Source organism: Pyxicephalus adspersus, chromosome 2 (assembly GCF_032062135.1).
Source record: "Pyxicephalus adspersus chromosome 2, UCB_Pads_2.0, whole genome shotgun sequence".
NCBI classification, from domain to species: domain Eukaryota; kingdom Metazoa; phylum Chordata; class Amphibia; order Anura; family Pyxicephalidae; genus Pyxicephalus; species Pyxicephalus adspersus.
Window position 1 is genome coordinate 108450506 of NC_092859.1, and position 16919 is coordinate 108467424.

At 36.5% G+C, this 16919-nt stretch overlaps 1 protein-coding gene across 9 annotated transcripts in view; it reads left to right on the forward strand.

Moving 5' to 3' along the window:
* UPF2 (UPF2 regulator of nonsense mediated mRNA decay) overlaps positions 1-13788 on the forward strand; it is a 31751-nt gene extending 17963 nt beyond the window's left edge. For 8 of the 9 annotated variants that reach the window (XM_072401782.1, XM_072401780.1, XM_072401779.1 and 5 more), the window contains 10 exons: positions 567-770; positions 1118-1393; positions 1632-1815; positions 2477-2622; positions 4099-4203; positions 5320-5418; positions 6189-6356; positions 10075-10216; positions 11542-11662; positions 12643-13788. In XM_072401782.1, the coding sequence (XP_072257883.1) occupies positions 567-770; positions 1118-1393; positions 1632-1815; positions 2477-2622; positions 4099-4203; positions 5320-5418; positions 6189-6356; positions 10075-10216; positions 11542-11662; positions 12643-12652 (1455 nt within the window). In that variant the 3' untranslated portion in view covers positions 12653-13788. Of the gene's footprint in view, positions 1-566; positions 771-1117; positions 1394-1631; positions 1816-2476; positions 2623-4098; positions 4204-5319; positions 5419-6188; positions 6357-10074; positions 10217-11541; positions 11667-12642 lie in introns of those variants that run through there. The other variant, XM_072401783.1, reaches the window with a different exon arrangement.
* Positions 13789-16919: the final 3131 nt, after the last annotated feature.

Genomic DNA, 16919 nt, shown 5'->3' on the forward strand with positions numbered 1-16919 from the left:
ATGGACACTGACATTTAATATTTAGGGTAGATTAGAGGGAGCAGGATTTAGTGTCTTTTGCAGTTGCTTTGCAGGACCTAGAATGGTAGTCGTAGTGACACATAAATCCATATATAGAATAATGCAGGAGCATACAGGCACTACAAGGTGCCTTGATTTCCTCAGTATTGTACCTTATAACAGTGGTGTTCAACCTAGTAAATAACAGGGGCACAACCTAGTAAATTACAGGGGCACCCATTTTCTTTCGATAGTTTCCTTATAATGTGTATGAAGTTTTTTTATCACTCCATTTTTCAAAGATCTGCACTGACCACAGGGCCTAACACCGGCAGATCACCTGTGACAATATGTCCAGGGCTTTGTTGGAGGCCAACACTTCCAGAACTGAGAGCTTTGCTTGTCAGCCTCTTCTGTTTCTTGTATTTGGTTCTTTGGTAATATTGATATAGTTTGGTATTGCCATATGTTTCTTTTTATGCATGTTTTTATTTTTATTGCCAACACATGATGAATAAGAGTTTTATAGAGACTGGTTGTACTCTTATCATGTATCTATGTCTTAGGTTTTACGGCAGATGAGGAAGTTGCCTTGGCAGGATCCTGAAGTAAGAGAATATGTCATCTGCTGCATGATCAACATTTGGAATGTGAAATACAACAGCATCCATTGTGTGGCTAACCTCTTGGCAGGCTTGGTGCTTTATCAGGAGGATGTTGGAATTCATGTGGTAGATGGTGTGCTAGAAGATATACGTCTAGGGATGGAGGTAAAATAACATTCCTTAATAAAACTGTGTTGCTGGCTTAACAGAGGATTTTGCGTGCTTTTTAATTAGCTTTAAACCATAAGTTGTAATCCAGAATTATTTGTATGATCACAGAGTCACTTTAAAGTATATTACATGACCTTTTTAGAATCCATTTCCATGACCCTAATAATTCCCCAAGTAGGTAAACATTAAGGCTTATTTCACTAGTGAAATTGTACACTTCAGTAAACTTTTTTACTTTTGGCTCTGTTTACAGTAGAAGAAAGTGCTAAATGTGTTAATGCTCAATGTATAACAATGACCGCGTATACTGATACCTATAAACTAAATTTTTTTCTAACTAGGTGAATCAGCCAAAGTTCAATCAGCGCCGGATAAGCAGTGCAAAATTTCTTGGAGAACTTTATAATTATAGAATGGTCGAATCTGCGGTTATATTCCGCACACTCTATTCCTTCATATCCTTTGGTGTAAACTCCGATGGTACTCCCAGTCCTCTCGATCCTCCTGAGCATTTATTTCGTATAAGATTAGTCTGCACCATTCTCGATACCTGCGGGCAGTATTTTGACCGAGGCTCTAGCAAGCGCAAACTTGATTGCTTCCTCGTTTATTTTCAGGTAGGACAACTCATTGTGTGTGCGTGTGTATATATGAAAATGTAGGAAGTTTTACTTGTATGGAATGAATATTACTCAGAAACATTTCCCTGTGTTAACATTTTATTGGATTTATATTTTGCCCTCACATGAGTATCTAGTAAAAATGTCTTTGGAAAACCTGTCTTTAAGTTGTCAAAATATGGCTTCATTGCTGAAGTGAAAAATCTTTTAACTACTTTGCCTTTTTATGTTTTAGCGTTATGTCTGGTGGAAAAAAAGTCTGGATGTGTGGACAAAAGATTACCCATTCCCCATAGACATTGATTATATGATTAGTGACACACTGGAGCTGCTAAGACCAAAAATTAAATTGTGTAACTCACAAATTGAAGCAATGCGGCAAGTGCAGGATCTGGAGCGAGAGTTCCTAGTAAAACTAGGTAAGCGTAGTCTGTTTGGAATAGAGCATATCGCTTTTCTGAAACCTATTAGCTTGTAATTTGAGTGATGGAGCGCTGTAAGTTGCAGTTATAATTGTTATATTTCTGTTGTCTTTATGCTGTAACTGAGATTGCTTCTGGTGCAATATGGTCGTATGTAAATCTTTTATTAACTTTTGTAATTTGAGAGAATTGTAGAACTATTGACAACACTAATTTTCAAAAAAAAAAAAACCTCACATTGTCAAAGAGCAATTTACCTAATGATAAGTCATTGAACTACTAATATTCAGGAAGCATGAAACCAGACTCAGCAGTTTTATTACTATTTTTTTTTTTCACTGCTTCTGGACAAGGACTCCAGGCTGGTATCTTGTTCCGTGTTGTACCACTCTCAAGCTCCAGACTGTTGGCTGCTGTGGGCATGATAGAGATTGGTATTGAAATCAGTTAAGCTTGCTGTTTCATGTTTTTTGTTTTCATTTTAATTGCCTCATTCTGAAGATAATGTCACCTACAATGGTTTGTAATTCAGGGCAGCCAGATGCACATGCTGAATGCAAGCATGGAAATGTGTAATTCATATTCTTTTAATGTATTATATTTTTTTAAAAAAGCATTTTTAAATTTCTGTAAACACATTGACATTTTGTCATACAAGGTCTTGCGAATGACAAAGATGCAAAACATTCCTTGTCTGAGGGTGAGGCACTGGAGGATGATGATGATGAAGAGGAAGAAGAAGCTGGAGCAGAGACAGAAGAGCAGTCTGGGAATGAAAGTGAAAGGAATGACCATGAAGAAGATGTTCGTACACTTTATTCTTTATGCATACAATAAATCACAATTCTATTACAATTACATTAGTAAATCTTTTTAAGACAAAAACATACTTTGCTGCTAGTGAATCCAAGCCACATTACTCTTCTGGAACCTCAGCTTTAACAAAGCTGCGTACCGGTTCGCGTAAATTAACAGGCTCCAGAAGTATCTTTTTGCATCGTATTTGTTATAAACATTGGACTCATTTCACATCTGGTAAATGCACACCTTTGGCTGTAAAATGCAACTTGGGTTTATGACCCAAGTGCTGTATAAAGCCATTATCATTTACAATAAACATTGGATTCAACAAGATGCTCCTGGAACCAGTTTTCTTACCAAATAAAATTCTCTAACTTTTCGTGATTTGGTATTTTGGTTTTAAATGTTGCATTATTTGGTTGGTCAGGGGAAGAAAGATGTGAAATGGGTTTGGAACGCATTCAAAATGTACTTTTAACATCATTGCAATCTGTTCACTTGTACACACACACTTTTGGGATTCTTTGTAAAACCAAGTTAGGGAATTCATGATTGTAGCTTTCATATTTTTTTCCTACTTAGTCTGTCAAAGTACATGTTTTTGTTAAGTATAGATTGGTGATCCCATTTTAAACAATTTGAGTTTATTTACCTGAGCAGGAAGGCTCACATTGGTGTTTAATATTGACAATCCTGGAACATGCATTTATTTAGTCATTACATCACCTGCAAGTTCTGGAATCCATACAGAGCTATAGAATGTTAACTGTTTTCTGGTTGTTCTTTGCGTTATCAAAGATAAGCCAACACACTTGCATTCTGCATCATAAAGCATCTGCAAAGAAGGAAAGGTCTTTCCTTGCCTGGCCCAGATTCCCATTGGAAGGTATTAGGGCCCTGTGCACAGGCACACTCCTTGTTTCAGAGCAGGAAAGCAAGAACAAGTAGCAGAGCTACAACATTTCTGATGTTTTATGTAAATCCTGATTTGCCACTTCCATGTTGGAAATCAGTTTAATGTTTTAATTAGTTTTAGTAAATTCAGTTTAATGTTTAAAATACCATTTATTGCTGTGTTTTTACGTTTCTAAGTTTTGTTGTTAGGAGATAATCTTAACACATAAAGGAACTACAGTAATGTGAGAGGCAGGCAACATTGTTTACATTTAAAAACCTGCCATACTACTTCTGAGTAAATATAGGTATGACTGTATACATACATAAATACATACTGCATTTTAATTACTGGGTATCTTTCAGCTCAGTGGGAACAGGTCCACTTTAGGTAGATGTTGGCTGCATTTCTATCTATATGCACCTTCTGCTGCACCTAAGCTATGCAGATGCTGAGATTTAAAGAGTTAGGATCTAATATTGTAGGATATTTTTCATGTAATTAGCATTTGTAGCTACAATGCCGCAGTTAGTAAAGCTTTGGGAAGTTTTGCATTAATAAAACTGAAAATCATTTATTTTTAGGATGCTTCTGAAAATGAAGAGGATGAAAGAGAGGAAGAGGAGGAGGAAAACACTGATTACATGACTGACTCAAACAAGGAAAATGAAACCGATGAAGAAAATACAGTAAGTAATTGTTTTTATTTTATTCACAGCAAGGGCAAGACCTTCTGGGGTTGAAACCATCGATTCCAAGTTGGATTATTCAAAAGATGTCTTTAAAACCTTGCAAATAAAACTTTACCTCTGTGCAGATGCTTACTGTAATAAGTCATTGCCTCTCTTCATTGTCCAAGGTGACTAGTCTTTAATCCAAGGTGACTGGTCTTTTGCAGGCAGCTGGTGCTGGGTCCTTTATACAGAACAGTAATGTTACCACTGCTTTAATTTAATACAAGTTAGGAACTAGGTTTACAATGGAGCTTGGCCCACACAAAATTGATTTATATTCTTTGTGGTTATTGGGGTAAAACATTTAGATAAACTTTTTTGCTTCTGTTAATCTTTAAATATTACTGAATACAGTGGCTGTCAGTGGAGAAATGTCCCCTTCTGTTGGTGGTTTGTGGGAGAGGTCCTTGCTTAACATTGTTTGGCAGTAAATCCCTCCTTTACAGAGATGGTAATTGAAGAAGGGCTTAAATGGTTGTCGGTAGGGGCCTGGTGGTTAGTGCAGTGCGTCCCTACATTTGTGATCAGTGGTAAATATGCACTTATTACAGATAGCTCAAATAGGCATATGTGGTCAGTGGTTTCTTACCTGAAAGTAGAGGGGGAGAGTCTTGAAAGGACCCACGCAATTACTGCCTGAGCTACGCAATTCTTGCAATTCCTACCGGAATGAAAGAGCTCCATAGAACCTTGCTTGAAAAAGCCTGATCTAAATTTATCCATCTTCCTTTAGTTGTTGATTGGACTGTAGAGGTGCAACCGGAAGTCATTACTACTCTCCTCACTTTGTTGATTGTTCTTGTTCAGTTTGTTGCTTCTCAGCAGGTTTGCATATAGCAAACTTAATTGGTTCCCACTGATGACTTTCTGAGTGACTGCTGATATTAAACTTTGGTGCATCTGGTTGCCTTTATCCCCCTTATGGCTTTATAAAGAGGACCTGTCACTTAGTATGTACTACACTGAAAAGTTTAAGTGAATAATAAGGTAATAAAAATGTAATACAGTTTAAAACACCCACACATATTTGGCATCTGTTCTGTTATATATCATCATCTCTCTTCTTTTCAGGCAGTGATGATAAAGGGAGGTGGGATCAAACATGTAGCCTGTGCAGAAGATGAAGACTTCATTCAGGCTCTGGACAAGATGATGCTCGAAAACCTTCAAGTATGTGACTTTCTGCCAAATATTGTTCTGTAATCAGAATCCATTTATCAAATGCCAAGTGATCTAAGTCCTATCAAGCAGTGCAGTGTAACCTGAAGAACAGCAAATTACATTTGCTTGCTTTCATCTTTGATCATCTGTGTGCTTTTTTTTTTTATTCTTTACAACATATCAACATTGTTTGCACAATTTTAAATTCTACTTTTTTTAGTGTTTTGTCTGTGAGTGATACATTTTATTTGCTATGTTTAGATCACATTCTTTTAAGGAACATTATAAGGTTTTATTTGCTGTGAGTGTCCCTTTTGGAGATTGATCCTCCCCATTTGCCTAGGTATTGGGGAAAGGGGTGGGGGGTGGGGCTCCAAAATGTAGCAATTTTAAATTGAACAATTGGGACAGCTGCTCTGAAAACTGTCAAAGGTTTCTCCCCCTTTGGGAAGAATTTCTCTTTCTATCATGGTTGTTGGAAATCTCCCCAATTGGAACAGAGACAACAATAAACACCAGGTTCTAGTTCTTCCATATAGTAACCAATAGGAAAGAAAATGAAGTAGTGTTTGGGCATGTCACTTTTTTTTTTTTTGTGCATTCATTTGTGATGACAGTTCATTTTATTGATCAACCTTTAACACCGCATGCAGTAGTGTCTGATAACTAATTACATAAATGCGCATGTGTTAAGAATGTGAATAGACCCTCAAAGATTAGTTACACAAGTTTCATTTTAGTTATAAAGCAAATCTTTTATTTTCTTTTTTTTTATTTAGCAACGGAGTGGAGAGTCTGTGAAAGTGCATCAGCTGGATGTTGCCATACCCTTGCATCTGAAAAGTCAGCTGAAGAAAGGACCAACAATAACCAGTGGGGAGGGAGATGCAGACTGTGCAGACACTATGCCGTTTGTAATGCTAACCAGAAGAGGCAACAAACAGCAGGTAAATTACTTAAAAAGTATTGTTTTCTTGGCAGGTTGTTTTAAAAATTTGTGTCTCTATGTGTCCGTATTGTGAAAAGCTATTGAAGAGATTATTTATTGATGTATAAAATGTTTTTTTTTTTACTTTACTGTGGTGGTCAGACTTCAGATGTGCTACAGAAGATAGGAGATTACAAACATAATTAAGAGACCATCATATACTGGAAATACATTTCATGAGATTGCTATAGGTCACTATATTATTATAGCCCTTTTAAAAATACTTGTGCAATATTTGATGTTTTGCCCAGCAAAATACAATGTCCTAGATCTCCATAGGAAAAACAAGGAAAAAAAAGGCATGGGCAGCACAGAAAAAGGTAAGATGCTTTGAAATTAAGGCATTTAACTTTAAGGCTACGTACGCACGTGCAATAATTGTCGTTGGAAACAAACAATCAAAACAAGTTCAATGAACGTTAACAAAAAAAGTGCACAACGACGATATATGAGCAATGTCGCTGAAAACGAACGACTGTCCTGGCAGATCAGTTTGGGCGACGCTATCTATTTTGTGTATGGTCGTGTAGTGATCATGGATGGTTCTTCGGTACACGTCACTTCCTGCATCCTTCAAACGATCGTATCTAGTATGTGTACATTATTGCTGGATTATATTTGAACAATCGTATTGTGCACGATTCTGTACATGCTGTAATGATACCATCCTTCAAATAAAATCCACCAATAATGTACAAACTCTAGATACGATCATTTGAACGATGCAGGAAGTGACGTGTACCAGAGAAAGCGTACCGCAGAACCATTCACGATCGCTACACGACCGTACACACAATAGATAGTGAACGATCGTCACCCAAACTGAACCGCCAGGACATTGATGAACAACCTTGTTCATATATCGGCAGAGAACGATTGTATATTGTAGGGAATAATTGTTGATCTGTCATTAGTCGTTTGTTTTCTTAGGATAAATATTGCATGTTTGTACCTAGCCTAAACCAGTCTAAGCTATATTTTCTTTCATGAAGTATGCACCTAGTTCATTGGTTGCCAACCTTTTCAGAGCGGTGGACCACTAAATTTACTCAAAGGGGGAAAACCTTCCCCTCTAGTGATGACATGATGCCAGAACCCGCCCTCTTTCCTCAGACCTGCGATGGGAGAGTGGACAGGTTGTGTTCAGAGACACAACCCGCCCACTTCCCTGAGCCTGCATTCTGTACAGGGGACATGGTCCGTGGCTCTGGCCAGTGCGCCCCCCAGTGGAGTCCTTCTGACCCCGCTCAGGGTGCACTGGCCAGATCTGCGGACCACCAACATTTTCTCTCGTATCACTGGTTGGATACCACTGACCTAGATAAGAAAAACAGATTACTGCCTACAGGGGCCCTGAGCCTCAATAAATGCCTAAAGGGCTGCAGGGTAGGGATCAAAGGAAAAAACAAAGGAATTTTATTAACCGGCTATGAATGGTTAGAGATACTTAAGTAAAATGGAACCTAAAGCCACACCTGTTGGTTTAAAAGTCAAAATGTATAATATTTTGTATTTGTCTTACTAAACCAATCATAAAATCACTACACATTCTTTTTCAATGGTTCCCCTGAGCTGGTTAGAGCTTGTTAAATGATATGTAAACGCTGGATGAATGATGCTCTTCTAGCATTTAGAAGCTTAAAGGATTAAACCATGTCTAAGTGTACCCATCCTTCTTATTAATAGCATTGCTGTGAAAATGTAAACCTTAATGCACTGATAACTGTTGTTTTATACCTGGCAGTACAACTAAAGAGGATTTTATTTCACTGATAAAATGGAGGAAACTCTTAGGATCACCTGTGCAATATTTAAATTGTGTTGCTGAAGCTGTACCATCAAATAAAGCTTCTTTGCATCCAAGATTATCCATTGCATTAACCTACTGAACCCTATTCATAAAACAGGACTAAGAGAAATGAATGGAAAAGATTACATGATGCTGACCTTAGTGTTTATTTTCTCATAGTTGAAGAATATAAAATGATCTGAACATTTGTAAATATGTAGTTTAGTTTTGTTTGTCTTAAAATTCTTTATTGCTAGTAAGCACAAATGATTATACAATGTTAAAATGCCAGAATTCTGCATAGCAAAGTTCTACATTAAAAAAAAAATTGGGCTATGGGTGATAACAGTAGTTGTAGCTTAAAGCAGGGCTATATCTAAAAACAAAAAAAGTGACCAGATAAGTCCTTTATTGCAGAAAGAACAAGTGGTCCAGGTAAGGAATAACCTTATCTGCCTGATCACAATTTAAATGCACTCACCTGTCTTTGCTCCGGAAAAAACATCTTCACCCAATTTTCTTTCTGGAACTGGATCTTGCAAATCATCATTGACCCCGGCTGGGATGATGTAGTTCATTTAGCTCCACCTGACCTGTGGAATGCTGGAATACCCAGCACATTCCCACCAGAGTATTTTCATGAGAAGAAGTATCAAAGTGGAACTATGCTTCCGCTTTAAAGCCCATTTCCCTTCAACTTACCCTAATTTGTAATCTTTATTACAGACCTCAGGGTGGGGGGTATTTCCATGTACAACTTAAAAAGACCATATTCTAGTGCTTGTGAATCAGATTCCAATATGGGATTTCAAAAATATAGGGGGCTACAAGACATAAACCAAAACATACTTTTGTTCTGCATTTGGCATCTAGAATTAGAGGTACATGTAGGATCACAAAAGGTCAGGTTGGGAAGGGGGTAATGGTAAAGGCTTTTAGGTTATCGCAGCACTGTCACTGCCCATGCACTGTGTGAAGTTCCATTGCTCAAACTGAAAGTGTGGATCACTGAAATACATGTTTCTCTTTCCTGGGGTTTTTTTTTTAGGTCATTGAAGAATACAAAGCATTAAACTAGGTTCTAGTAGTTTAAATGGCTTCCTTTCAAGTTATTCCTATTTTTTTCAGTTTCGTTTATCCCTATTTTTTTACTTATTATTATTTTTTTTTTTTTTTATATCTGATCTTTTATATTAGCTCCTTCTGAAAGAAAAAAACATTCTGCATTGAAGTAATTTTAAGAGGAACTGAAGTGTGCACAAATGTGGAATCATTGATTTTGTAAAGTGGTCATAATAGCAGTGATCTCATCTATAACAGTCTCCTAAAGCATATCCTCCGTCTCCAGCAACTCTCCTGCAGCATGTCTGTAGTCCCTGCCAGATTTACATTTACTGAATACATGCAGCCTTCTGTTGATGCGCTGCTCTAAAGGACCCTTATATTAATCAAGTTGACCACTCCAGGATATAAGATTATAATAATGGTAATGTGCAGGCACCTTAGGGAGAATACACTTATCTATGCTTGTCTATATATGAGTTTTGTCCTTGCTTTGTCCCTAATGGATTCCAGGACTATGCTGTACACGGGTCCCCAGCCTCTTTAGATTTTGGTACTCTTTTGAAGCAAAGAGCCTAGATCTGTATTGGCTGTTATTGTTCCTGTATTTAACAGGATGGAGCTTAATACTGACTTGGCTAGAGACAAAGTCTTCTTGTATAAATTATACAGATGGCATGGAAAGGTAAACTATTAATGTTAAAATTACACATTTAATGTGCATCACTACTTTCACAATAAAGTTCACATACTAAGCTGTTCATGTACTTGGTGTATTCTGTGTGTACTATGATTTTATAATGGCAAATGTTAATTTGTCTTCTAGTTTAAAATTCTGAATGTACCAATGTCTTCCCAACTGGCTGCAAATCATTGGAGCCAACAGCAAGCAGAGCAAGAGGAAAGGATGCGGATGAAAAAGCTCACATTGGACATTAATGAACGTCAAGAACAGGAGGATTATCAGGGTATTAATCATTTTTTAATTTTTTTTAAAAAGTCTTGACCCTATTTTTATCCACTCAAAATATTGAGTGGAATCGTTGTATACTGCGCTTACTGACATAAAGCAAGCCATATTAAAAAACGTTTGCACTCCTAATATATTTAACTCAAATGAATCAAACAAAATTTACTAACATATTCCAAACATTTGTAAGTAATTGCAAATAAAGGTAATACGGGCCACAGACAACGTTGACAGCTCTGATTAGTAAAGAAACTATTCCAGAAGGAATGACGTTTTTCAAAAAAACTAAAATCTTTACAAGCCAATCACTTGGGTTAGAATTGGTCATTTATGGCCAATAATATTATTATTATTATTATTATTATTCAACAGGATTTATATAGCGCCAACATATTACGCAGCGCTGTACATTAAATAGGGATTGCAAATGACAGACTAATACAGACAGTGATACAGGGGGCAGGGTCCCAAGTGATTGGCTTGTAAAGATTTTAGTTTTTTTGAAAAACGTCATTCCTTCTGGAATAGTTTCTTTACTAATCAGAGCTGTCAACGTTGTCTGTGGCCCGTATTACCTTTATTTGCAATTACTTACAAATGTTTGGAATATGTTAGTAAATTTTGTTTGATTCATTTGAGTTAAATATATTAGGAGTGCAAACGTTTTTTGCTTGTCTGAACTAAAGACCATATTCTTTGCAATTTTTAAAGGAACGTCATCTCTAATATTGCTTTATCTCACTGCTATAAGGTGATTTAAAATGCTTGCTCTACTCCATATAAGATACATGTTCTCAGAGACTGTTTGACAGATGTTTTACAAGCTATATAAGAATTCACCTAATCCTCAATCTACTTCTGCCAGCATGTTCTCTTAAATCTTGTTTAACTTCCCTGGCTATTAAGTGGAGCTGTTTAGCAACACATACCCACATTAGAAGAATAGGTACTATTGTCTGCACAGTATACACAAATGTTTCATTGTTCAGAGCCACCACTTGGCTATTTACCTACATGTTAGGGAGGTTCCTTCAGAATAGTTGTGGTAACAAATTGTGTTGAACCATTGTAGTTGGAAACACAGGATTTCAAATGATTTATAGTTCTCGTTTGAATTCATCCCATGCAAGGAAATTTAGGATACAACTACTGCATGTTTAGGATATATCCAGAGGAAATGGGTAAACTTGCATTTCATTGAAATATATGACATGCTAAATGTGTTCTATTGCCATAAAACTAGCATGAGTTACAGCAAAAGGTTTTCGGATGTAATGCAATTGAACAAATATATAAAAGGGCTTTTTCTGTTTATTTCTACAGAAATGCTTCAGTCTCTGGCTCAGCGCCCAGCTCCAGCTAATACTAACAGGGAGCGTCGGCCCCGATACCAGCATCCAAAAGGGGCACCAAATGCAGATCTCATCTTTAAGACTGGCGGCAGGTGAGCAGACTTTTTATTAATTATTAATAAATATTAATTATTGCATTGTTGCTCATTCTTGTGCTTTTCTTTCTGATTAAAGCGTTTGGTTTGTGTTTTTTTTAACCTTTCAACCTATGATGGCTTCATCCATATCTCACAAATTGAGGTCTTAACTGGTTGTTCAGATAGAAACAAATCGTTACCACAAGTTTATTTGTACACAAATTTTAAAATAAAAAATACTCTCCTTTCTGTTAGCCTGATTCATCCTTTCCAGGTGGTATGGAAGGTAAGTTTTTATCCAAAAACAACTCAGGACTTTTAAGGCAAATATTCTCAATGTATAATACCACTATTTTATTATAAAGACTGTACAATTATATGCCCTTTTGCACAGCTAAGAGGCTGATACACTGAGAGAAGTAGAAAAAAGAAGTATTTATATATGCGATAGTAATATAAAAAGGAATCAGTAAACATTTTACTTTAATGAATGGGAATCCGTAAGAAGACTTTCATAGCTTGATTAGATTGGGATCCATGATATCATTACCTTTCTCCTTTTGGGCTCCATGCCATCAGATGTCAACTAGTTTATATTAATGTTTTAAATGTTTTTATTGGCATATAATTGTAAAGTCTTTATAATACAATATTATTTCAAGCAATTATACATTATGACTTTTTGCCTTAAGTCCTGAGTTGTTTTTGGAAAAAAATTTGGCATAGTTGTATTTTTGGAATGAAAGGTACCCCCCCCCCCCCCCCAAATCCCAAATCCCAAATCCCAAATGCAGTAGAAAAGCTGGTAGAAAACTGTTTTGGGGGAGAGTGTTGTAGTTTAAAATTAGAAGTAGTGAAGGTAATATAAAACAAAATAAACTCTGCCTCTAGTGGAAATTTTAACTATAGATTTTCCATTTTATAGTCAACTAAATGCATATAATGAATAATTTTGTTAAATACCTTTCCTTTCCTTTTTCTTTCCTTTTCACCAGGAGACGTTGATTCGGTGACTACTGTCATTCCATTGGGCCCTCTACCTGTCAACATGGCTAGTGGAGATATTGCTTGAGATCAGCAGCACATCGCAGCATGTTCAGAAGAGAGTTCAGGACAGTGCTGGGAGCCAGGAGGTGTAGAAACGGCAGCCTTTGCTTCTGTCTGATGTGTCCAGGCTGGAAGCTACTTCTCAACAGACACACACTCAGAATGAGCACTACTTGGAAATAAGGCATCACAGGGGCCTTATACTGGAAGAGCAGCAGCGAGATGGAAGACTTTATATAGCAAGCAGTTCAGTTAATAATAGGAAGAGTTTCTTTTTAGTAAAGACAGATTGCAAACATTAGGATTTGCAAGGAGGGAAACTTTACTGCAAACTTTACATTATTTCCTCTGGTGGGTGGAAGACAAATGCTTCTTTGGCAGCTGACCCGACTCGCAGAGGTAATAAAGTGGAAACCTTTTCAAATTGGGAAAACAAATACAGAAAAGCTCTGTTTACAGTTCATTTTACTTTAATCTGCATTTAGATGCAAGTTACATTAGCAGGTAAATATTTTTGCAGAGCTTTAGCCTTATTGCTGAAATAAAATCAGGCTCTAAGGGACATTTTTTTCTGTAGCGTATAAAGTAGGATACATTTGTCTCCCATTTGGATAGCAGCAGAAGTGCAAATCACCTGAAGTGTGTTATTAGCACAGCTGGCTTCATATGCCACAGGACACATAAAGAAAACAAGAAATGCAGCAGACTGTGTGAACCGTGTGTATAAACATTGCGCGTGGAGGTATAAACACCCTTTTTTTGTTTGAATGGTGAATAAATACATGAATGCTTTTCTTTTACTTATAGTTAATTCAGTTTTTCCTCTATCCTCTTTTTCCTTCTAATCCTGTAAATATATTACCAATAACATAGAGTACATGTATATTCATACATGGCTGGGTTTTTTTGTTTTATTTTTCTTCTGTGTGTTTTTGCTTTGTTTTTGTTTTTTCTTTATTACAGCTTTTTGGGTATCTGTGCATGTTGGAGAGGTTATGAAATGAAAATTAACTTGTAAAGTTGTATCATTTCCAACATTAATGCTGCACGATCTTCACCAGCTCAAGCGCTTTAATAAAGTGTTGTAAATTGTATTTGATTTGTTTGTTACCTTTTTTGATGATTCTCAGCCCTATTGTATACTTGAACCATTTTTTTAAAATATTTTAATGGTTTAGGAATTGTATCTAGTACAGTACAAAATGGTTCTCTCATCTCACATCTGTTACTGTATTTTTATCAAGTATTACAAAATCAACAATAATAGGACTCTAGCTCAACAAGTGATTATTGTCAATATCCACAAAACCACCAGATCATACTCCTTACAAATATCTGTGCTGCTTAATAAACAATATACCAATGCAATAAAGCAGGCACTGTAAAAAACAGACATTACCAACATAAGTTTCATGTTCTTACAAAATAGTAACAGTTCAGCAGGATGAGTAAAAGCATAGTGTGCAGAAGAAAATTGCTGCAAAGTTTGTCAGTCATATCAGAAGTTGGTATTTGAAAGCTTGACAAATGTAGGTAAAATTTTGTGCCAGTCATACATAGGAAATGCTCTTAATAATCCATACTCATCATTTGCACTACATGTGCAGTTAATGGTCACATGTCAAAGAATAGGTGATAGGTATTATTGCTTTATAAATACAACTGCCGCTGTGCAAGAAGATACATTCTGTACACCATAGTGTGAACGTTATGACTTGATCTGTGCATAAAATATGTAGATTTTTTTGAGGACAACTTTGTGAGTCTGTCTATTTTATTCTTCTATCAAGAAAATTCATTTATTTTTATAAACGTGACATTTTTAAAAGCCAAGAGCATTCATAGATCTGTAAGGACCAAGCACTAATGTAAACTTGTACAATCTATGCCAAGTGGTACAAAAACTTCAAGATTACAAAATTGCTTAAAGTTCAGGCCACCACTCAAACCATTCTGAATATCCCTCCCCAATGTCTAAGTCCACATAATTTCGAATTCACAATCAACATTTCTGATGTTTCACTTGATAAATCCCCTTTATGTTTCCACAAGTAGAAAAAGCCTAAACAAGTATGGCTTGTTATGAACAGTTGTCAGAAGAAAGCCTTTACGCTCTAAAAGGAGCATGGCTTAGGGTTGCAAAGCTTCATCTAAACAAACCACAAGACTTCTGGAGCAATGTCCCTTAGACAGGGAAGACCAAAGTGGAGATGTCTGGCCATAAAGCACAGTGCCATATTTGATGAAACACAACTCCCACTGTCAAGCACAGTGGTAGAGTACTGGTGATTTTGTATTGCATTGCAACCATAGGACATGGGTACCTTGCAATCATTGAGTTTACCATGAATGCCTTGGTTAAGCAAAGTATTCTAGAGTCAAATGTGAGGTCAGTTGTGTGACACCTGAAGCTTGGTGGGAATTGTCTCATGCAACAGGACTGATCCTAAGCACACCAGCAAATTTACAACAGAATGGCTTAAAAATTGAGTCTAGATGTTGCAGTGGCCCGGTTAAAGTCTGGACCTCAACCCAATCCAGATGCAGTTGGTGGAAAGATAGCTGGGCATAACTGAGTGCCCACAAACCTCACTGAACTGAACTAATGTAAAGAGGAGTGGGCCAAACTTCCTTCACAATGATGTGTGAGACTGATAGTAATACAGAAAATGATTGTCAAGATATTTCTGCTAAAGGTGGTTTTACAAGCTATAGAATCCTGGATTGTACTTTATTTTTCACACATGGCTTCTTTATTTTGGTAAAACAACGAGTCGATGAGTTGTGTGGTTAGAGTTAATTTTTGGACCAGCTTATTTTTCTAGTCTGTAAAACTTTTAGAATTAAGAGGGTGTACTTTTTCCACTAATAAGACATAAACGTTTCCCATAAATCTGTCCCACCTTGCTGTTGTAAGGGGCCATAGGTCAACAGTTTTTACTGCCTGAAGGGTAACACTGAATAAGTGCCAATGCTTTTCTCAAAAGTATTCTATTAGCAAATTTTCTTCTTTTAATAGCTATTTCCTTCTTTTATTTGGTGGGCAATGGGTTCCACCGTGTTATTGTGTGTTATGATTTTTTCAGTAGCAATGTTCTGCTTTCCAATATTGTTATTTCTGTCAACCGTAACACAAGCCTCATATTAACTAAGCAAACATACTCAATATAGGTGTCACTGCTGAGATACTAAAATACCAGTTGGCTTGTTATAAGTTCCCCCAAGTGTAGAAGAAAATGTTTGACTTTCCTGTTTTTGTTTATACACTTGTTGCAGATCGTGAACTGGGAAAGTAATACATGTATCTAAACTTAAATAGGCAATTTATCTTGTTATAAGCCTATTTTTAAAGTTATGTCTGCTTTAAATTTAGTAGGGTTGAGCATAATAGACAGACAGCAATGATAGCACCATATTTTTCTCATCAGGTTTACTTTACATATATCAACCTCAGTCTAATGACCTGGTTATTAGCTCCTCTAGGTAATGTCAGTGAGCAACTTATGGTATTTAGAAAACACTGAATCACAGGCTGTTCGTTTGACTTTACCTCAAAGGTGAATCTACCTATGAATGATACTTTTTTATATCATTACTTGTTAATTGAGTCAGCCCCTAGTTGTTTGTCTTGTATACAGAAATTCCATCTCTGTTTCCATCCATCTGTACATTTCAGGTGTTCTCACTCACCCTTGCAAATTCCAGCATTTCTGTTGCATTCTTTAGTATACAAAATAAATAAATGATCATACAAATATATACTGTAAACTTCTCATAATGGTGTCAGCATGTGTGCATAATCAAGAATCAAGTGGTGATGAAGCCTGCTGGCAGTTTGTCAGAGTTTCCATTAAGATATGTGTTTAACACTCTTCTTCCTGGAACCGAATGATACTTAAAAAGGTTTTATAAATTTAAAGCTAAAAGCTAATGTTAAATGTTATGTAAAATGTTAAAGCTAGCTACAAACTTTGCAATGGTCTTTATTTCTTGACTATTAGGAAACACAAATAAGGGAAGTCTTGTACCATCAGGTTACACTGCTGTCTAGAGGTGGATTGGACACAGGCAAACAAAAGGATAAACATTTTTTTGTCAGCTGTACCGATCAAAAGACAAACCTTTTTATTTTTTCATTTATCATACAGCTACCTAGGCAACTTTCAAATCTGAACCATGCTTGTAAACCCCACTGGACATTGTAGGGCCTAGAATTACTCATGGA